This window comes from Eubalaena glacialis, chromosome 3 (genome assembly GCF_028564815.1).
Source record: "Eubalaena glacialis isolate mEubGla1 chromosome 3, mEubGla1.1.hap2.+ XY, whole genome shotgun sequence".
In the NCBI taxonomy this organism is placed as follows: Eukaryota; Metazoa; Chordata; class Mammalia; order Artiodactyla; family Balaenidae; genus Eubalaena; species Eubalaena glacialis.
Genome location: NC_083718.1, coordinates 34100250 through 34122264, shown reverse-complemented (window position 1 = coordinate 34122264; position 22015 = coordinate 34100250). Strand labels below are relative to the sequence as shown.

The window sequence follows — 22015 nt, the reverse complement described above, 5'->3', positions numbered from 1 at the left end:
GATAAAGCAAGTATAAGTGGAGTTGCTCTGGCTGAAGTGGGGAGGGGGCCTGGTGCCCCATCTTCTCTCCACGCCCCTATCCTCACCGCTACCCCAAGGCAAGTCCAAACAGCCCCAAGACTGCCTCTGCAGGGCACTCCGTACCTCATTCAACACTCAGAACAGCTCTGCAAAGGAAGTGTTACGATCTCCACTTCACAGATGAGAAAACAGGTCCACCAGGGGAGATAACTTGTCCAAGCTCCCAACACTGTTAGGAGATGAAGCCAAGGTCACCAACTCCTGTCCATCGATTCCAAAGCCTGTTGTGGTTCCCAGTGCCCCAGTGGCTCCCTATCATGAGGACAGCTTCCTGCATTTGTGTACCATCCAGGGTCCTGCTTCTAGATTCTTCCATGGCTAAGCACCCTGCTGACCCCAGCAACCTGAGAGCATGTGTGAGAGTGTATGTGTGTATGAGAGAGAGGGAGGGAGTGTGTGAGTGAGAGACAATGTGTGTGAGAGGGAGTATGAGGGGTGTGTGTGTGTGTGTGTGTGTGTGTGCCCTGGGGTTGCTCTTGGGCAGCACTGAAGACTGGTCAGCCCACTGTGTGAGTGTGAGTGTGAGCATGTGACATGGAGGCATACAATCACAGCTGTTCTCAAGCAGTTAAATACAACACACAAGTGATACCTATTCTGCGCTGAGGGTGCTGGGGGCGTGTTGGACGGGCTAGAAGTGCTGAACCTCTGGGTTCAAGCCTGGAACTGAAAGTGGCAAGGATAGGGAGGGACAGGTGGAGAGGTGGCACCTGGCCCCCTTCCTGACACAGGGAGGTAGGTATGAGGCTGGAGTTGGGGCGGGGGAGGGAGTGCCATCTGTTTAAACACTACTCCCGCCACTCGCACCGGAACACCAAGCTTCTCAGCCTATATCCTCCCTGACGGGTCCTGGGCCCACTTCTCCCCTCTCTTCCCCCCACCCCCCGCCTGCTCCTTTGGTGCCAGCTGTGACTGTTGGGAAGGCAGGAACGGGGTGGTGGTGATCAACATTGAGGTTTAAGGGCATTTGGGAGCCCTCTATTTCCCGGGGAATAGATCCCGCAGTGAGGCCGGGAGATCCTGAGCTTGCACCGGTCTTCGGACTCTGCACTGGCCCTAGAGGCAGACTCAGGTCATCGGCAGCCTGCCTCCTCCACCTCCCCACTCCCATCCAGGGGCAGCATTCCCAGGCCCTCGGCCACCCTGCACTCTCTGGGAGCATCACAGTCTCCGAGCTGGAAGAGACGCTAGAGAGCACCCATTTTACAGATGAGGACACTGAGGCACAGAGATGGCATGGGTCTTGAAGCCAGTTAGTGGAAGAGCCCCCAGCCGGGCTCTCTCCCTCAACCTTAGATCCCCACCTTCTGCTCTTAGTTTTCTGCAAAGCAGGTAGCAGGGCAGAGAAGCAGAATATGCAGCAGGGTGATCTGGCTCCCAGTAGCCTGGGAGCCCAGTGACCCAGACTCAGTCTGGTAACCAAGAAGCAGGCCCCTGAGATTCCACACACCCCCCGCCCCAAACTGGGCAAGACAGCCTGGAGATGGGGAGTAGGTGGAAGGCTGGACCTGCTCTCCCCCCAGGATGAGACCCCCCTCTCTCAGACTGATGGAGGGGGGCTCTGACTTGCTCTCGGTGTCCCCCAGGGAGCAGGTTCTCCAGGGCTCCAGGATTTAACCAAATCTCTGCTCATCTCGGCAAGAGGGAGGCTCCTCTAGGAGCTGCGTTAACTCTTTCAGCCCAGAAGGCCTGTCCAGGCCCACTAGCCCATCTGGTTGGGAAGCCTTACTAAGGGGGCCAAGGTTATGGCTCCATCATGCACAGTACCTAAGTGCCTTACCTGGGGCCCAGGTGAGAGGGTGTGGACGAATCAATGAAACTCCTCCTCACTGGTAGAAAAACAAGGCTGGTTCCCAGAGACTTGATGCAGCTCCCAGAGGGGCTTATTACCCCCCACACAGGCAGCTGTGTGCGGGGCAGGGGAAAGCGGGCCCGATTCCTAGAAGATGTTACTAGTTCCCCAAACCCAGGCACGGGCCCTGCTCTCTTCTGGCCCTGCACTGAGAGCTATTACCGGGTGAGCAGGCGGTGGCTGCTCGCCTCCCAATTAGTCACTGCTTTCATTCCCTGAGCAACACCCTGCTGGCTGCATGGGAGGTGGGGTGAGGGTACAGGGCAGAGCCAGACTCCCAGGGGGCCAGCAGGAGGCACTCGGCCCTGGGAAGAGCTCCTTGGTAATGGCCAAGCCCCTTCCCCTGGGGCCCTGGGGAGGGTGAGAGCAATTCCAGCCTCTCCCCAGGCTGAGGCAAAAGCATCGCCGACCCAGATGTGCCTGGAGCTGGGAGGGGCGCTCCTCAGCTGAGTCCTCCCCTGTCTTTCTGCCTCCCTAGGTCCTTCTCAGCCTCCAGCCAGACTCTCCCTGGGCAGGGCTGAGGCTCCTCTCCTCCGCTCCCCACTTCTGCCTGGAACGCTCACCATGGGGACACCTACCAGGAGGAAATCACACTTGCTAATGCTGGCCGCTGTGGCCCTTGTCTCCACTCCAGGTAAGAGGGCTTGTCTGGACTCCAAAGCCTAGCAGGCATGATCATAGCTTTATATCATTGCTATTATGTTAGTGATGACTACAGAAATAATTGACTGCACTGCTGTGGCACTTCAGTTTGAGGACATTTCCTTATAGAATTTTCCTGCTTGTGGATTTTACTTTCCCTTTGAGATTAGGAGGAGAGGGAATGAGTGTCGTATTGTAGATGAGAAAAGCATGATCCAGAGAGGGTGAGGGACTTGCCCTGGGCCACACAGCAAGACTATGGCACAACCAGATCTCCATGACATCAGCCCAGAGTTGCAGCCTCTAAAGGCTGCAAGATTAAATTTAAAATTAGTTGCTTAGTTGTACTAGCCCCATTTCAAGGCCTCATAGCCGTATTGGATAGCACAGATTATAGAATATTTCCATCATCACAGAAAGTACTATTGGATAGTACTGCTCTAGGGTCCCCTGACCACACAACTCTGGGAGGGTTCCTCAGGACAACAATGAAGCCTGGCAAATGGACCAAATGTGGAACGGGATCTGGGAAGACATGAGGCAGAGCAGGGCGTGGCCCAGGAAAAAGGCAAGAGGGACCCAAGCAAAAGTTCTTATGCCAGGGGTGCTTCAAGTGGGGAGAGGGGAGGAAGGCGGCTGGCAGAAGGAAAAGGAGGGCACGGAAAACCGAGCAGTGCAGGCCAAGAGGCCCGGGATGGCTGGATTCTGGAGAGTGTGCTAGGGAGGCGGTATGGGAGCCCCAGCCTTTCTGAGCTGGGGGAACTTTCCAACAGCCTGCTGCTGCTCGGAGGGGCCTGCTGGAACCGCTGCTTGGCCTCTCTGCCCTGACCCCCAGCCCAGATCAATAGACGTTTCTTTTTTCCTTAAAGATCTCCATGGGAGAAAGAGTACCCATCCTCTGGTGTCCTTCTGGAGTTCTAGCTACCTCAGGCTCCACCTCCCCATTCCCACAGCCCCTGCAAGGCTGAAACCAGCACATTTTAAATTCTTCGTCTCACCAGGGAAGGACTCCACTGGCATAGTTTCAGATGTTCTCATTATGTCCTAACCGCCTCCCAACCCAGCATCCAAGTCAGTGAGGCTGCTGGGAAATAGGGGAGCCTCCCAGGCCCCCAGCTCCAGGCCTAGCTCCCAGTGCCAGGGCCCCCCAGGTCTGGAGGAGCTGCTGGGGTGGGGAGCCCAGGCTGCAAGGAGCAGGAGACACCTACCCCAGAGAGAGTGGAGGAGAGGTGCCTGGGCTCCTCCGCGTTCCCCACCCTCAGGGTCAGTCAGTGCTGGGACCCCATCATCTGAGGTAAGCAGTATGCGCAGCCTCCGGGGTCCATAGACCCCGAGAGGCAGGAAGGCCAAGGGAGACGGGACCTGGTCTGCCACCTCCAACAACTGCAGAGGCAGGAGTGGAACATCCCATGGCTGTTCCCACCCCCTAGGAAGGGGCCTCAGCTCTTGGCTGTCTTTGCTCACCTACCCTGGGGATGCAGCTTTGGATTCCTGCACCCCAGTGCAAAGAAGGGCAGCATGGCTTCCCCTCCACGGTCTCAGCTCCCTAATCTCCTTCCTCCACGAGGCCCTGATACCTGTGTTTGGGGGAGCAGAGTTGTCAGGATAGGGAATCAGGAGAGAATCAGAGAGGATGCCAAACAAGGACAGCACAGAGTGGGTGGCTCTCCCTGGGAGTGTGTGTGTGTGTGTGTTTGTGTGTGTGTGAGAAAGTGCACGTGTGGGTGGATGTGTGTGTAGCTTCAGAGGGAGGTGCGGGGTGAGTGAGGGTGTGTCTGTGGATGTTTGAGAGGGTGGAGATGTGAGTGAGTTATTGCATGGAGGGCATGCTACATTTGGGGGGATGATGAATGTGTATAGAAGGCCTTACACACAGTGCCATGGCTCTCAACTCTATCTGCTCTTCAGAATGCCCATGAGGCCCTTTTAAAATCTAGATTCCTGGGCCTCACTCCTAGAGATTATGATTCAGTACCCCCAGGATGCAAGAGTATCTCTGATGGTCCTGATGGGAAACTGAAGTCAAGAATTCTGAGCCCTGTGGTTAAGGACGCTGGCTATGGGGGGAGGCTGGCCAGGGTCCACAACCCTAGATCTGCTCCTTCTCGCTGTGTGACTTGGGGCAAGTTATTTAACTTTCTAAGTCTCAGTTTTCACATTAGCCAAACCGTAAAGAGGTTATGAGAAAGAAATGTGGAGCATGGTATTTGGTAAAGAGTTAGCCCTCAATAAATAGCATCTATTTTGTTATTATGAATGCCTAGATGTAGATATAAATAAGTATATGTGGACATTTGTAGCCATATGTGCATGGGAACGGATGTGTGTATAAATGTGTATATCTGACTACTGGAGTAGCTTAGAGTCATGTATGTATATATGTGTGGTGTCTGTGTGCATGTAAGGAAGTGTGTGTACGTGAGAGGTGGAAAGCATGTGTCTGTGGATATTGGGGTGAGGGTGTGTATATGGCTGAATGCCGGGGAGAATGCTTTTTCCGGAAGCTTAAATTATCAGTGTGCCCCAGGCCCACTCAGCCACCATCCGCCCCCCCCCACCCCACCACCACCATCCAGACAGAGTTACTGGAAGCTGCTATTATGCAAGGTTGTTCCCAGCAGCCTGGCTGCCTCCGCTACCCCTCCTTTCCCTCCCCTCCCGGCAGTCCCAGCTGGGGCAGGGGTCCCTACCCTCCACCACCATCATTAACTTAGGATTAAGCTGGGCTCTCCAGCCGAGAAGATGCGCCGCCATCTCCGAGGCCTGGGGCGGCAATGAGGGATAGTGATGGGTGGTGGGGAGGGGGGATGGGGGATGCCATTTCAGGGAGCCCTGCCTCCTTCCTCATTCTGAGAGCTGCTTAACAGCTGCCATCACTCCCAGGGGTCCAAGGCTGGGCCTCAGCTGTGGCATGGGGCTCACCCCCACCCCTGGACTAAGGCTGACAGCTGGGTGCACCAGGAGAGCAGGCACTAATTGGTTAATGGGGATCCCCCCACGACCCACCAAGGAGGGCCTGAAATCAGCTTCATGGAGGGTTAGGAGCCAATTAGGGGTGGCCTGGCTCCTGCCTGACACCACAAAGGCAAAGAATGACCGGCCACACCAGTCAGCAAACAGAGGCAGATGTGAAACACTGCCCTGTGCCTCTCAGACCCTGCCCCAGTGAGCCTGGACGAGGGGATGTGAAGAGCAAGGCATCTGCCCGGGAGGGGGCCAGGCAGGAAAATGCCATTTGCATGTGGGATACCCATCTGCCCAGCAAATGCAGGAACCCGAGGTCTAGAACTGCGCATGCCACAGGCTTGCCCTGTGACCGTGGGCAAGTTGCTCCCTTTTCTGGGCCTCTCTTTCTTGAAATGTCACAGTGGAATTTTATAAAATGCTCCAAAGCAACGTGTACGTCGTCCACCCACCATTGAGACTTCCTCTTTCCCTGACCCCCACCCGGCCCCCTCACTTGGGTCCAGGAGACAGAGGCTGAGTACACACCCTGTGTCAGGCTGAGCCCTGCTACAGACCCTGGGAGGGGGGTTCATCTTCTTTCCATTTCACAGGTGAAGACGCTGAGGCTTAGAAGGGTCCTGTAACAGCTAATAGAGGCCCAGAGCCAGAGCACGTTCTCTCAGGACGCCCTCCCCAGAAGGGGCACTAGGCTCCAGGGCCACACCTCCTCTCTCCCCCTTTTCAGCCAGTGGCTTCCATGCATCTCTCAAGGCCCATCTCACACCCTGCAGGTCAGCTCTTCCATGAGTCCCCTGACTGCTTCCACTCCGAGGGTCCCTGCTCTTGAACCTAAACCACTATTACGGCTCTCGCCTACTGTCAGTTTTCTGTCTTCTTCCCTGGATCGCAAGCTCCTTGAGGAAGAGGGACTGTGTCTTACTCATTTTGCTACACAGTGCCTCGCCCAGTGCTAAGTATACAGCAGGTACTCAATATCTGAGTATAGGAGGGGTGACTGACAACTAATTGACTAGATGGGGTCTGCCCAACCTATTGAAATTCAAATTTTAATTAATTATAATTAAATAAAATTTAAAATCTGGTTCCTCAGCTGCACTATCCATATTTCAGGGGCACAATGGCTAGTGGCAAATGGCTACTGTACTGGACAGGGTAGAAAATGGAACCTTTCCAACACTGCCGAAAGTTCTATTGGACAGCACTGCCCTGGAGGCCAGGCTCCAGCTGGCCCCTAGGCCCTGAGACCTCTGGTGGTGTCCCCCATCTGCAGCTTGGAGCTCAGCCTGGGGATCCCCGACCACCTTTGGGCCTGTCTTTGAAGACCAACCCCTCGGTCTGCTATTCCCAGAGGAGTCCACAGAGGAGAAGGTGACACTGGCATGCCGTGCCCGGGCCAGCCCTCCGGCCACCTACAGGTGAGACCCCCGCAGTGGTGCTGGGAGGCCCTGGGCAGTGGGCAATTTTTCGTCACATCAGCCCCTCTCCGCCCCCACTGCAGGTGGAAGATGAATGGCACCGAGATGAAGCTGGAGCCAGGCTCCCGCCACCAGCTGGTTGGGGGCAACCTGGTCATCATGAACCCCACCAAAGCCCAGGACGCCGGTGTCTACCAGTGCCTGGCCTCCAACCCAGTGGGCACCGTCGTCAGCAGGGAGGCTGTCCTCCGCTTTGGCTGTGAGCCCCACGGGGTGCCGGGACACTTTGGGGGTAGAGAAGACAGGGCTGGAAAAAGTGTCCAGAAAGGGCGGGTGACTACTTCCCCATGGAGCCTGAGCTGAGGAGGGTCCCCCAGGCTTGGAGGACAGCGCCTGAGCACACGGTCTCCACCTCCAGTCCTGCAGGAATTCTCCAAGGAGGAGCGAGACCCAGTGAAAACCCACGAAGGTTGGGGTGTGATGTTGCCCTGTAACCCACCCGCCCACTACCCAGGTGAGTCAGGCCCCTGGGCCATGTTAGACAGAGGGCACAGGAGGGGCTTCTGGCCACTCAGCAGAAGAGGGATGGAATTAGAGGTGGTGAGTGACCCTTGGAAGCACTGATCCCCGGGGGCCCAACTCTAAATGATTCTGTGCCCCACCCCCCATCAGACTGGGAGGTCCCCAAGGGCAGGGGCTGTTTCCCCAGCAGACAGCACTCCCTGAGGGCAGAGATAAAGTCGCATCTTCCCTCTAGGTCTCCCCTCAGCCCCAGTTCAGAGCACAGGATCTCTCAGGACAGGGTCTACAGATCCCCAGCAGCGCGTTGAGGTCCTACCCAGAGTTGCTCCATTAGCCCAGCACCCCCGGTTTCCTCAAACTCCCCATTCCTAGGCTTGTCCTACCGCTGGCTCCTCAACGAGTTCCCCAACTTCATCCCTACGGACGGGCGACACTTCGTGTCCCAGACCACAGGGAACCTGTACATTGCCCGGACCAATGCCTCAGACTTGGGCAACTACTCCTGCCTGGCCACAAGCCACATGGATTTCTCCACCAAGAGCGTCTTCAGCAAGTTTGCTCAGCTCAACCTGGCTGCGGAAGGTCAGGGTCAGCGGGCAAGGCGAGGAGGAGGGAGCTGAAGGGGTCAGGGGGCGTTGGGAAAGGGGTTCTTCCCTTTGAAGTTGTGAAGAGCAGCTCAAAGGGCACGGGGTCTGGGCCTGGACCCCAGGGTCTTCCTGCTACATGGCCTCAGACCCTTGCTGCATGCCCCCAAGGGGAAAGGGAGTCAAGAAAGTGTGGGCTCTGAGTTGTGCTGAGATCCTAAGCACAGGAGCACCTGATCTGGATCAGCTACATCTGACATGTGAACCCTCTCTCCCCAGACACCAGGCTCTTTGCCCCCAGCATCAAGGCCCGGTTCCCAGCAGAGACCTATGCACTGGTGGGGCAGCAGGTCACCCTGGAGTGCTTCGCCTTCGGGAAGTGAGTGGTAGGGGAGGGAGGGGGCAGGCCAGGGCACAGCCTCTCAGAGCCCCTTAGGGAGAGGGCAGGCAGGGCCAGCTCTCAGCCATCTTGGTGCCTTCGCAAGGTCTAGCAGAGTGCCGGACCCACAGTGGGTAGCAACCGCCACTCACTGGGCACTAACTCTCTGGGTGAGGCATCTTCCCAGCAACGTGCATGATAGGCTCAGGCAGCTTATACAACACCCCAGGCTGGGGGCAGGTAGCATGGTGCGTGGACCCCAACCCAGCCTGCCTCATTCAAATACTAGCTCTGTCACTTGCTGGCTGGGAGACCTTGGGTAAACCACTTAACCTCTCTGTGCCTCAGTTTCCCTATTTGTACATGGTGATAATAATAGTACCTACCTCATGGGGTTGTTATGAGGATTGAATGAACTAATATATGTACAGTGCTTAGAATGGCATCTGGTATTTAGTTAGTATTCTATGGATGCTAACAGTTATCTCTTAAAATAGAAAATGTATAATAGAACTCTTACTCTCTCAAAAAAAGGACTCACTGGAACAGGGCTAAGCAAATAGCAGGTACTCAATAAATGTTTGTAGAATGAATGAAAGAATGTGATTTGTGCATTGGTCCCCTCCTCCCTCACATATCTCCTGTGGTTACCCAAGATGCCCCCTGCTTTGTGGAAAGTTATTGGTCTTCCAGAAAATCCATATTTAAAATACATGAAGGGTAATACGTTACCCTTTAAGACTCACTGATACCTCAGTCCATTTTCGTACACAGATTACTAACAACCAAATCCCCTTTGAAAAGTAGAGGCAAGGCCCTGTTGGGGAGAGGAGGAAGGGGACCCATAAAGAACCAGGTTGCAGGCCACTGCTGAGGAGGGCAGGCCCAGAAGAGGCCAGGGCAGGGTGGGGGCAGGCAGGGAGGGCAAGTCAGCTTCAGGGAACAGACCACCTATGCTCTGAGCCTCCCTGGGAGAGGCCCCTCCTCCTCTCCTGGCCGCTCTCCCTCTGTCTCTTCCCGGCCCTCCTCCCCGTCGTCCCCACCTGCTCAGCATCTCAGGGGGGCCTGGGTTGGGGGAGTAGTTGCAGGCACAAGGGAGTCTGCCTAGCTCAGCCCACCCCCTCTGGCTTTGTCTCCCCCGCCAGCCCTGTCCCCAGGATCAAGTGGCGCAAAGTGGATGGCTCCTTGTCCCCACAGTGGGCCACAGCCGAGCCCACCCTGCAGATCCCCAGCGTAGGCTTCGAGGACGAAGGCACCTACGAGTGTGAGGCGGAGAACTCCAAGGGCCGCGACACCGTCCAGGGCCGCATCATCGTGCAGGGTATAGGGCCGGACACGCTCACCCCCTGCCTTCCCCTGTCCTTAAGGAAGCCGACCCAAAAGTCAGGGAGGAGATTAGGCAGCCCCTTGCTGAAACTTTCCTGCCCACGGGTTGCAGTGGGTATGGGACCAGATGAGGCTGGTGCTGTGGTCAGCTCAGAGCTTCAGTCAGGGTTGCAGAAAGCACATGGAAAGGATTAGAATGACTTAAGTCGCTAAAACAGTTACTGGCACAGGCACGAAGTGCCAATTGTCTTGAACCTGCTTCTCCGCCACCCCCCCCATCCCGGAATGCGGCTGGCGCCCTCTGCTGTCTGGCACAGGAGCTGCAGCCCTGCAAATCCAGTCCAGTTAATCCGCGGAGCTCCTCCCAGCTCCTCCCCAGCCCCTCCCCAGCCTTGCTCTCCCTTGCTCCCCGCAGCTCAGCCCGAGTGGCTCAAGGTGATCTCAGACATGGAGGCTGACATCGGTTCCAACCTGCACTGGGAATGCGCAGCCGCCGGCAAGCCCCGGCCCACAGTGCGCTGGCTTCGGGATGGGGATCCTCTGGCCTCCCAGGTAGGAGACCTGGGGCTTCCTTCCACACACCCAGCACACCGTCCTCTGCTCACCTGGTTCCCTCACCCTCCAGATCTCCTCCCCTTCCGCACACTGGCAACCCTTCTGGGCCAATCAGGGTGCCACAGGGTAGTTCTAGGTGCTTCTCTCCATCCCAGAGTCACATGGCCTCAGGCTGGTCAACTGGATAGAGTCTGGAGGGTCCAGGGACCTGAGTCCAGGCCCAACTCAGCCACAAAAGCACTATGTGGTCCTGAGTGTGTCACTCGCCCCTCTGGCTTCCGTGTGCAGACGTGCGGGGAGGCCTGGGGAATCTCTGCGTCCTGGGATTCCAGGTGGCCCTGGATAGGACTGGGCATACAGGCGCTCCCTCCAGGCAGCCCATTCTCCACTGCATCCACCCCATAAGCCCCCACCCAGTGGTCCTGATCTTCTGCACAGGCCCGGGTAGAAGTGCTGGCCGGGGACTTGCGATTCTCCAAGCTGAGCCTAGAGGACTCAGGCATGTACCAGTGTGTGGCGGAGAACAAGCACGGCACCATCTATGCCAGTGCCGAGCTGGCTGTGCAAGGTAAGGGGCCCAGGGAGAGAGGACGTCCCCGGGGACATCCAGGTGGGGGGAGTTAGGGGTTGTGAGTTGCAGCATTTCTAAACGCGCACACTCACCTGGCAATTTTCCTTAGTTTTCCAACAGCTTCTGAGTAGAACTCAGGGATTTAAGACAGGAGATGAGACACTAGATGGAGCTCCCAGGGGACAGGGTCTCTGGCTTGACCTGCGTCTGACGTGGACAAAGTAAATGTCTGCCGCCATGAAAAAAAGGTGGCAAAAGTCCCTGAAAACCAAATCAGCTAGATTTGGGTTTAATGCAGCCCCTTTGCCTGTGTGACCTTCGGCAAGTTATTAATCTCTTTGTGTTTCAGTTTCTTGAATAATAAAATGTGGGCAATAATAGCCCAGCCCTTATACAGCTGCTGTGGGGATTAAAGGAGATGATAGAGCTAAAGCATAAAGAACCTGCCCATCACATAACAGGTGCCCAGTAAATGTCAGCTAGTCCAGTATCCTTAGATGTGTGACTTAAGCTTGTAGTCTGTTTCCTCATCTGTAAAATGGACAGAATGGTACCTACCTCATCCAATTGTAGTGAGGCTTAACTAAGACTCATTCATTCATTCAACCAATATCTCTTCAACACCTCCTAAGAAGTGAACACGAAAGATAAGGTCTCTGCCTTCAAGTATCTTACAATCCAGTGGAGAGAGGGGGGCAAATAAACACAAAATCAAACAATTAAATAAGATAATTTCAGACAGCCATAAAAAATACAGTATAAAGAAACTCCCGCAGAGTGCTGGGGGTAAGGTGGGCCAGTTAGAGGGGATGGTCAGGGAAGACCTCTCTGAAGAAGTTGCATTTGGGATGTGACCCAACCATGTGAAGATCTGGGGGCTTTCCAAGCGAAATGTATAGTAAGTGCAAAGGTCCTGAGGCAAGAAAAATCATGGCATCTTCACGGAACCAAAAAAAGAAGAAGAAGCAAATGGCCCAGGTGATAGAGCACAATGAGTGAGGGAAGGAATGGAGCAGGATGTGATCAGAGAGGTAGGGACTCCTTTGTGAGCCCTTGGGAGGCGTTGGACTTTTTCTGAGTGTCTGTTTTGTGTTCTTAAAATGATATTCCTGGCAGCTGGGTGGAGAAGAGATTGTAGAAAGAAAATGCAAAATCAGGAGGGCCAACCAGCGGAGATCTGGTGGCAGTGGGGGTGATGAGAAGGGGCTGGATTCTGGCTATTTTGGAAGCGGTGCTGCTAGGGGTCACTCGTGGATTGGCCATAGAGGGAACATAAAATGTTTAACATGTAGCCAGGTGACATCTGACTCCAGGACAACGAGTACTGGTTTGATTCCCTGCATGACTGTGGGGCACTCCCCCTTCCTTCCAGCACTTGCCCCTGACTTTAGGCTGAATCCTGTAAGGCGTCTGATCCCCGCAGCCCGAGGGGGAGAGATCGTTATCCCCTGTCAGCCCAGGGCAGCTCCGAAGGCCGTGGTGCTCTGGAGCAAAGGCACTGAGATTTTGGTCAACAGCAGCAGGTACAAGCCCCACCCCACCTGAGAAATTCCTGCCCACCCTCACTCTCCTTGGAGGTGAGTCCCCTTCCCATGACTATAGTGTGTCACTGGGTTGGCCAGATCTGCTCTGTCCTTGCTGCAGAGTGACTGTAACTCCGGATGGCACCTTGATCTTAAGAAACATCAGTCGGTCAGATGAAGGCAAATATACCTGCTTTGCTGAGAATTTCATGGGCAAAGCCAACAGCACGGGCATCCTGTCTGTGCGAGGTAAGGACTATGGTTTGGCTGAGGTTGGTGACTCAGCCACCATGGGGTGCCATCCCTCCTCGCCATTGGGCTCTTGTGTTCCCATGTTCCTCCTAGTTTGGTTTTGAGGCTACCCCTGGATTCGGTTTCTCTTGGGACTGCCCCCAAACACCGCCATCCAGGATATGCTCCTGCCTCCCTCCCACGCACTCGTGGGGCTGCTGGGATGCAGCTGTTGGCCACGCTGCCTGTTCTCTTTCCTGGGGCTCAAGACAGAGCCTCTCACCCTGCCCTGCTGCCCCTGCCTGGGCCTACTTCCTCCCCTTCCACTCAGGGGCCCTTTGTCTTGGCAGATGCAACCAAGATCACTCTAGCCCCCTCGAGTGCCGACATCAACTCGGGAGATAACCTGACCCTGCAGTGCCACGCCTCCCACGACCCCACCATGGACCTCACCTTCATCTGGACCCTGGACGACTTCCCCATCGATTTCGACAAGCCTGGGGGTCACTACCGAAGGGCCAGTGTGGTAAGGCCTGAGGCCAGAGAACCCAGGGCTCCTCCCTCCTTCTGGGCAGACAGGGGACCCACGAGAGCCATCAACACCCCCAAAGCTTTTCCCCCTTCCCCCGGGAATGCCATGACGGCAAGCTCATCCCTGGGTTCATAAGCACCCTCCCTTAGACGGGCAGTTCCCCGGATTCCACCCGACGTCTATGCATTTAGAAGAGGGTTAGGGTCAAACCTGGAATTCCAGACACCGAACAAGACTCACTCCCCTACTGTTGTTATCCTGCCCCCTAGCGCAGATGATATCATTAACTTGAACCATCACTGACTGTCTTCTGTAAAAAAATGTCGTTTAATCCCCAGTGGTACCAAGTAGAGAGTAGCCGATCCCTCCCATGGAACAGAGAGGAAGAGCGAGGTGCAAGGGGTCTGGGGAAGTAGCAGAGCAGGGCACTCTGAGCCCTGCCTCCTGTGCCCTGACTCAGGCACTAGCCCAGGGCTGCTTCCTCTGACCTGCCCCGCTTCCTGTCCCCCGTGTGCAGAAGGAGACGGTTGGGGATCTGACCATCCTGAACGCCCAGCTGCGCCACGGTGGGAAGTACACATGCATGGCCCAGACGGTGGTGGACAGTGCATCTAAGGAGGCCACAGTCCTGGTCCGAGGTGATGGGGTTTCCCACCCCACCCCCACCGTGACACCCTCAGAGGCCAGCTGGGCTATTCTGACCTTCGCTCCCTAACTCCCACCTCTCCCTGAAAGCTGTGGGAAGGGCTCCTAACAAGTCTGTTGAGCTGAACTCATCCCGTGGTTCTTCGCAGGTCCTAAATGAATAAAATATTCTTCCTCCAAAGCTAAAATTGTAAAAAATCCACTCCTAACACATCCCAAGACTGGAGAACTTGCTGAGGCCAGAAGTTTCAAAGCCTCGTGCTGGGAAATCTATACACATCTCTGTGTGAGAGCCTCTGTGACCCCTCCAGCCTTGGACACATCCTTCCTCCTCAAAACACCCCATGCGCCACTCACGACTGCCCCCATTCCTTGCCCTCCCTACCCGGTGTGTGTTTCCTGCGCCCTCTGCTGCTCCCTCTTGGTACTGCACCAGCCCAAGCGAGCCTGAAGGAGGTTGGCTCAAATTTGTTGCTCTGACCTCTTGGTGCAGGTCCGCCAGGTCCCCCAGGAGGCGTGGTTGTGAGAGACATCGGTGACACCACTGTCCAGCTCAGCTGGAGCCGTGGCTTTGACAACCACAGCCCCATTGCCAAGTACACCCTGCAAGCTCGCACTCTACCTGCAGGGAAGTGGAAGCAGGTTCGGACCAGTAAGTGTGAGGCCCCACCCAGGTCAGTACTGATTAGGCCTGGCTGTAAGGGGGGCGGGGAGGGCTGGGGGTCAGAGTTCAAGGCTGAGCCTGGATCTTCGAAGAGGGACAAGTGTAGACCCCCTGCCTGCAGGGAGCTCCCAGGCCATTAGGGAAGATGGTCACACAGGCGGCAGAAGAATGGGGAGAGAGTTGGAGGGGGAGGCACTCAGTCTGCACCCTTGAAGCATTGGCAGAACTATTAATGGGGCAATGAAAACATTCATGTGGGTGTGGGGTGCACACAACATCTTACAAAGGCTCCAAGGCAGGGAGGTCTACGAGTTTCCCAATCATTCCTGAAAAAGGTATTGAACTCTTAATATAGCGGGTACCACCGTGAGAGCTGGGTATAAAAAAGTGATTCATACCCAGTCCCTGCCCCTTTCCATCCAGATCAGTAAATGAAGTGCAGACCACTGACTCCCTGGTGCCTTGCAGATCCCGCCAACATCGAGGGCAACGCCGAGACCGCCCAGGTGCTGGGCCTCACGCCCTGGATGGACTATGAGTTCCGGGTCTCAGCCAGCAACATCCTGGGCACTGGGGAGCCCAGTGGGCCCTCCAGCAAAATCCGGACCAAGGAAGCAGGTCAGAGCCCTGGGTGAGAAGTAATGTCAGGGCACACACCCTAGCCCTCCTTAAAGGGAGCCCCAAGCAAGCAGCAATTACATGGAGTTCCAACCCTGCTCACCAGGCTTTGGACTCTAACAAAACAGATGAGAAAGGAACACAAGTCAGAGCGAGGCCGCAACACTGCACAACGTACTGTGCCTTGGGCCACAGCCTGTCAGGGCTGGAAGCCATCCAGTCCAAACCCCTCATTTAAAAAATAGGCCAACTTTACAACTGCATGTGAATCTACAATTGTCTCAAAGTAAAAAGTTTAATTTTTTAAAAAATGGAAAAACCAAAGGCTGGAGGAGGGAAGGGTCACGCTGGCAGAGCCTGGACTTGAACCCAGGACCATGGGGTGATGGGCAGATATCCTCCCTGGAAGTGCACGAGCTGCAGGAATCAGTTAATGAGGAAGGGGTGTGTGTGTGTGTGTGTGTGTGTGTGTGTGCGTGTGTGTTGTGCAGGGCACTAAGTAAGCAGCTGGTGCTCTAAGTCCTTCTTTAGATGGTTTCTTTGGGAGCAGCAGGAATGGACAATCTGCCCACAACCCTCCCTGAAAGGCAGGTAGGTGTCAGAACCTGAGTGGGGAAGGAAGGGAAGAGGTGAAGGTGAAGGCCCAGAACGAGAGCCCTGGGATCCTGAGACCAGCAGCATGGAATCAGGACCTGCCTCCCCTCCACACCCACCCAGGCCTGCCCCGCTGGATGTGTAATGAGGGTCTGCCTTTTTGTGTCCATAAACATGGTTTCCTATGTGCCCCATGCTGACTCTCCAGGCTCTTTCTGGAATCATTCAATATTTTTAACTGGTACCTCTCCTGAGTAAAGAATTCCAGAAGGAGCACTTTCTTTGATTGAACTTCTTGGACAGTCAAATGGTGAGGAGTGGTCTCCTTCACTGTAGTATCCAGGAGTTGAGCACAAAGACAGCTATGATGCAAAGAAAGATGATGAGATTTCAAATCAGAAGAGCTGAGTTCAAATTCAAACTGTGACATTTATTAGCTGTGTGACTTTAGGCAAGTCACTTAACTGCTCTGGGCCTCAAATCTTTCCACTCTGAAAAGGGTAATATTAATGCCCACCTCACAGGATCAAATGGGTAATGTGTTTAAGTGCCCTTTGCAAATGAGAAGGCCCTAAAGTATCATCAGAACCAAGTGATAAGTCTCCAATTGCTGGATCATCTACAGAAATATTTTTAACCCTCGGCCAAGTTACCCCCTGCCAAGCTTCACGATCTAATTAAATACATTCTTGTTTTAATATCAGCCTTTTGAATACTAGAGACAATTAGGAAATTAAATCTGCCATGAAAATAAAAAAATAATAATAAAACACCCTGTAACCCAAAAGAAATGTTTTTTGGATTAACTGCAGTTCTGAATTATTTATTCCCCTTAATTTAAAGCAAATTGGAGTTGGTCTCTGCTACTTAGTTTAAACCAACAAGAGGGATGAGGATAATCATTTATGGAGTGTATACTATATGTATATGCTAGCCACTGTCTTGTTTAATTTTATTCTTCTTACAGCCTTTGAGAGAAACATTATCCTTATCTTACGGAGAGGGGAATCAGAGGCTCAGAGAGTAACTCGCCCAGAGAAACACAGCTAGTAAGTGGCAGAGGTAGAATCTGATCTCAGGTCTGCTTGACTCCAAAGCCCACGTCCAGAGGGACTCTTGAAGGACAAAACCAGGGCCCATTGGAATAGTTTCAGAAGGATAGGTGTTAACTCTTCTCTAAATGTTTGGTAGAACTCACCTGTGAAGCCATCTGGTCCTGGACTTTGGTTTATTGGGAGTTTTTAAATTACTGAGTCAATTTCAGTACTGGTAATTGATCTGTTCATATTTTCTATTTCTCCCTGGTTCTGGTTCAGTCTTGGGAGATTGTACTTTTCTAAGAATTTGTCTGTTTCTTCTAGGTTGTCCATTTTATTGGCGTATAGCCAGGGCCCATTGGAAGGGTGTCCTTGTCCTAGGATGCTTTTTGGTCTCAGACTCAGAGCTTTTGTTCCCTCACTGCCCATTAACTGTCTGTGTCCCTTGGCCCTGACAGCCCCCTCGGTGGCACCCTCAGGTCTCAGAGGAGGTGGTGGAGCCCCTGGAGAGCTCATTGTCAACTGGACGGTAAGCTGCAAGGACAGAGGCAGGACTATGCCTCCAGTTCTCTGGGGGGACAAGTTCTACCCCACCCTCACCCCCACCTGCACCTGGTGGGACTCGTATCAGGAGTTGAGCGGCATGCAGAGAGGACCCAGACAGAGCCACTGCACGGTCCTGACTCCAGAGCAGACAAGGTCCCTCCCCTCCCCTGGTACCCACTGCAGGATGGAACCACCGCAGTCCTGGGGCCACCCCTCTCGGTGAAGGCTGGGTGGGGCTGGAGGACGGGCAGGGAAACGCGGCCGCAGCCCCTCGCCCACGCCACGCTCTTGCCCCTCAGCCCATGTCCCGGGAGTACCAGAACGGAGACGGCTTCGGCTACCTGCTGTCCTTCCGCAGGCAGGGCAGCACTAGCTGGAAGACCGCGCGGGTGCCCGGCGCCGATGCCCAGTACTTCGTCTACAGCAACGAGAGCGTCCGGCCTTACACGCCCTTTGAGGTCAAGATCCGCAGCTACAACCACCGCGGGGATGGGCCTGAGAGCCTCACCGCAATCGTGTACTCGGCTGAGGAAGGTGGGCCACCCCGGGGCCCGTGCGGCATCCCCACCCCAGCAGCTTGTCTGCGGGGTGTAGGGTGGGGGAGTGCTCCTCACACCCCTGCTGGGTTCCGTAGGTGGGGTGGAGAGGACACCTGGCTTCTAAGCCACTGGCTTCCTTCCCAGCCCTTGCTACCTCGTCTCCCCTCAGGCCTAGAGGAGGGAGGCTCTCTGGAAAGAGAAGTGGGCCCCGGGGGATGCTCTGCACCCTGCACCCTGGGCTCTTTAAAATCCTAAGAGAGGGCAGTCCCAGTTGGCAGCTGCTCTGTAGGGCACAGGGAGTGCCTGGGAATCCAAACCCATATTCTGTGTCGGTCCCCAGAGCCCAGGGTGGCCCCTACCAAGGTCTGGGCCAAAGGGGTCTCATCCTCAGAGATGAACGTGACCTGGGAACCGGTGCGGCAGGACATGAATGGTATCCTCCTGGGGTACGAGGTGAGCACTGACCTGGGCTGGGAGAGGAAGGGGTCGGGGAGTCAAGGCGCGGGGGCACCTCATGGCTTGCTAGTCCTCCTCCTGGACTCACTCATTCACTAACCAGGCACACAGCACGCAGTCTATGCAGCACCGTGGACGCAACCTCAGCTAAGCCCCTCTGGCTGATGCCTGTGGACAGCCTTGACGTTACTGCTTGGCTCGAGCCGGCCCTGGACGCTGTGGGAGCCCAGGGGAGGAGGAGCGGTTTCTGGAAGGGGCATGGCCTGCCCGTTTCATGCCAGAGCCCAGTTAGCCTGGCATCCTCAGGGCTGCAGAGAACAGCATGGCCTCCTCTATGTACCAGCCGCTCATCCTGTCCCTGAGGAACTCGGGGCCCGGCAGCTTCTGACCCAAGACTTGGGCCCACTGGTGACTCCACACTGGGGTACATGTGGGGGTGGATGGAGAGTGAGAGAAAGCGAGAGGAAGGGACAGAAGGACAAGCAGGAAATGTCATTGTCTAAGGGAGAATCATCATATTAGTGATGTTGTAAATTCCATTCAGGAGAGTCAGCTCTGGGCTTTAGCACGATGGGTTAGGCGAGCCCCACTGAGGAGATAGCTGCAAACTCTGCCATTGATTTGGAAGAATATCTAGAAGGCCTTGGTGTTACGAGGTCTATGACAATGGGTTTGCATTTACTAGGCAGCCCTCGTAAGCTTGCTGGAGTGCGGGCTGGGGGACTACTTTGCAAGTACAATATGCATTTCATAGCCTTTAAACAGAGTCCCCACGGGATTCCTTGAATTAATTAAATGGGGTTGGTTTCAGCAGGCCATCGCTAGGTTGAGTCTGTGCCCACACCCCCACTCCCTCGTTCAGCCCACGTATTAAGCTCTCTCGTTGGACTGGGCACTCTGCTGGGCACCAAGAAGGGAGCAGCAACTTACACCAACTTGTGCCTGCTCTCTTGGAGCTCATGATCTAGTGTCTAGGTTCTGAGACCTGAGACTGAGTTACAAGCACCAGCGAGGAGCAGGATGCAGGTCCAGAGCCAGGGTCAGGGTAGCCCCGAGGTCCTGGGTTTGACGGCTGACCCTAGGGTGCCCCTGCCCCCTTCAGATCCGCTACTGGAAAGCCGGGGACAAAGAAGCAGCTGCTGACCGAGTGAGGACAGCAGGGCTAGACACCAGTGCCCTAGTCACCGGCCTACACTACAACACCAAGTACCACGTGACTGTGCGGGCCTACAACCGGGCCGGCACTGGGCCTGCCAGCCCTTCCGCCAATGCCACGACCGTGAAGCCCCGTGAGTCCGTCAGCCTGGGTGGGGGTGGAGGGGTGTATTTTGGAGGGGGTGCCTCTAGGATCACTCTTTCCCCGAAAGACAAATGCTCCAGCCCACAAGCCCTGGGCGGGACAGAAACGAGGCAGCACGTCTAATAATAATAAGGGAATGGAATTCATGGCCTCTGAAGTGCCTCCCTTTTCTCCAACCTTTGTTGGAGTTTGTTTCTCAGGCAGCGGTGACAGAATGTTCTGGGTACAACTGCTTTGGGCAGACATCTAGAAAAAGGCTGGCTAAAAGCAAGGGGGTGAGTGGTGGGGAAACATTAGGAGGTCTCCCCGACTCTCTCCCTCCTCTGGCAGCTCCACGGCGACCCCCTGGCAACATCTCCTGGACTTTCTCGAGCGCCAGTCTTAGTATTAAGTGGGACCCTGTGGTCCCGCTCCGAAATGAGTCTGCAGTCACAGGCTATAAGGTAAGGAAGGGATCAACCAGGCATTGAACGCTGAGGAAGAGCTCACTTGTATTTCCGGCAAACACAAGGGAGCTGCAGTTTCTAGCCAGAAGGATCTGAGTTAGGTGTAAGCAAAGAGTTTGGGATTGTGAGAGGCGTGAAATTCACGAGCAGTTCTTCAGGGAGCATGTAGTAGAGACTAGAAGAAAATGGTATGACTGCGGAAAGGCAGGGTTCATTTCACGGGGGCAGCGATGGACTGGGTGAAGTCTGGGTCCTTCTGGTCTAAGGAGTCTGCAAAACCAGTTCAGCTGCTTGCAAGCTTTTCTCGTCCCAGTGAGAAGCTTGTTCAAGAGCCTGGACCTGGTCAACAGGAAACAGGAGGGGTGAGGAGGCAGGACCTCGAGGGCCCAGAACCATATGGGGTCCTCCCATTCCTGGGGCTAGGGAAGAGGAGAATCAGTCCTGGTGTAAGGAAACTCTTGCCTGGCTAACCCCCTTCCCACAGATGCTGTACCAGAACGACTTACACCCGACTCCCACGCTCCACCTCACCAGCAAGAATTGGATAGAAATTGCAGTTCCTGAAGACATTGGCCATGCCCTGGTGCAGATTCGGACCACAGGGCCAGGGGGGGACGGGGTCCCGGCAGAAGTCCACATCGTGAGGAATGGAGGTGCTGTCTCTCCCCTTATCCCCCAGGAGTATCAGGGTCCATCCAGATGCCTGATGCAGGAATCATTCCCACCCAAGCCAGACCCCAACCCAGCCAGTCCCCAAGGGGGAAAAAAGCAGGCAGGCAGGAACCAAGTGCGAAGTAGCCCTGGAACTGCCCTTGCTGCCCCCTCCTTCCCACTCCCAAACGTCCCTGAGGGCTGAGAGGTGAGTGCACTCCTTTCACGGGAACAAAAGCAGAGGTCCTACAAAACACTGCAGAAGGAGGGCTGAGAACACCTCCCCGTCCTGAAGCCAGCCCTCTGTGAATCTCCTTAGGAAAGGTCTGGATTCTGTCCTGAGGGTGGGACAGGGATGTGCAGGTCCCAGGCCCAGCTCACTCAGCCCATTTCCGCCTGCTGGTTTCAGGCACAAGCATGATGGTGGAGAACTCGGCAGGCTGTCCAGTCCCACATCCTGGCACCGTCCTTTGTCACTCCGTGGCGACGCTGATCCTCATAGGCTACCTGGAGCTCTGATCTCGGCACCCCTCCCTCTCTGCCACAGCTGGACACCCACCTCCGATGGACACAGCCAGCTGGCCCCAGTCCCTTCCCAATGCCAAGGTGGCCCAACACTGTGCCTGAGAATGACTGGTTTTAAATACCTACTTTAAACAGTGCCCTTTTCGTAGGAGGTAGGATATTTCATATTCTGCCACAGGATAGAACCCATGCGAGGATTTTTTTTCTTTAAATCAAGAGGCACCAGACAGTAAGTTCCATGATGATACTGAACCCTATGCCTGGGCCCTCTCGGGTGCCTGGATGGAAGGAAGGCCTACAGGAAGAAGGGGGTTTAAACATGTATCTGCGCATCAGCGGAGATAGCACTCTGGGGCCGCATATGGACTCTGCTCCAGAGAGCGGAGTCCTAAGCCCGGGAACACTGGACAGGAACGGGACAAAGCTTAAACAGCAGCATCTCTCAGTCTAAGGAGAGGGCCAAACCTGGGGGCCAGGGACTCTCCTACTTTCTCCTCTTAAAGGACAGCACGGCTGGACCCTGACATTGTCCTGGATAACTCCCTGGAGGCCCCTGCCGCCTGCCTAGATGGCTGAAAACCAGTGCTCTGGTGTCTGAGGCCGGGAGCCTGAGCCCCTGCAGCTCTGGGGGGGCGACGCTCCCGACTGCTGGGTGGGAGCTAAGAAGGGTTGAGAAGCTGAGACTCCTGGTGGAAAGGGGCACCAGACTTGGCCTGAGGCACAGTCACAATCCAGGTGACGTTGCCCTCTTAGCCAATACTGCCAACCCGACCCTGTCACCCCAGAGTGACAGAAGCCACTACAGGTGGCTGGG

The 22015-nt window shown here is 55.2% G+C and overlaps 1 protein-coding gene across 1 annotated transcript; it reads left to right on the top strand.

Annotated features, from left to right (window-relative positions):
* The first annotated feature begins 2453 nt into the window (after positions 1-2453).
* On the top strand, positions 2454-21292 carry CNTN2 (contactin 2). Its single transcript, XM_061185499.1, has 22 exons — positions 2454-2567; positions 6813-6957; positions 7041-7216; positions 7376-7471; positions 7852-8061; positions 8343-8442; positions 9588-9763; positions 10184-10320; positions 10762-10891; positions 12267-12417; positions 12539-12666; positions 12999-13174; positions 13698-13818; positions 14319-14477; positions 14958-15107; positions 17197-17267; positions 17584-17818; positions 18164-18276; positions 19382-19568; positions 19910-20022; positions 20510-20678; positions 21086-21292. Exons 1-22 carry the CDS (start codon positions 2498-2500, stop codon positions 21193-21195), a joined length of 3123 nt encoding a protein of 1040 aa, XP_061041482.1. The 5' UTR covers positions 2454-2497; the 3' UTR covers positions 21196-21292.
* The last annotated feature ends 723 nt before the right edge of the window (positions 21293-22015 follow it).

Excerpts from the sequence above, each read along its gene's own strand:
- CNTN2 (XM_061185499.1), top strand. The coding sequence starts at position 2,498 with ATGGGGACACCTACCAGGAGGAAATCACACTTGCTAATGCTGGCCGCT. Across the intron at positions 7,472-7,851 it reads CCCACCCGCCCACTACCCAG|GCTTGTCCTACCGCTGGCTC; the intron begins GTGAGTCAGGCC and ends CCCCATTCCTAG. Across the intron at positions 12,418-12,538 it reads ATTTTGGTCAACAGCAGCAG|AGTGACTGTAACTCCGGATG; the intron begins GTACAAGCCCCA and ends TCCTTGCTGCAG.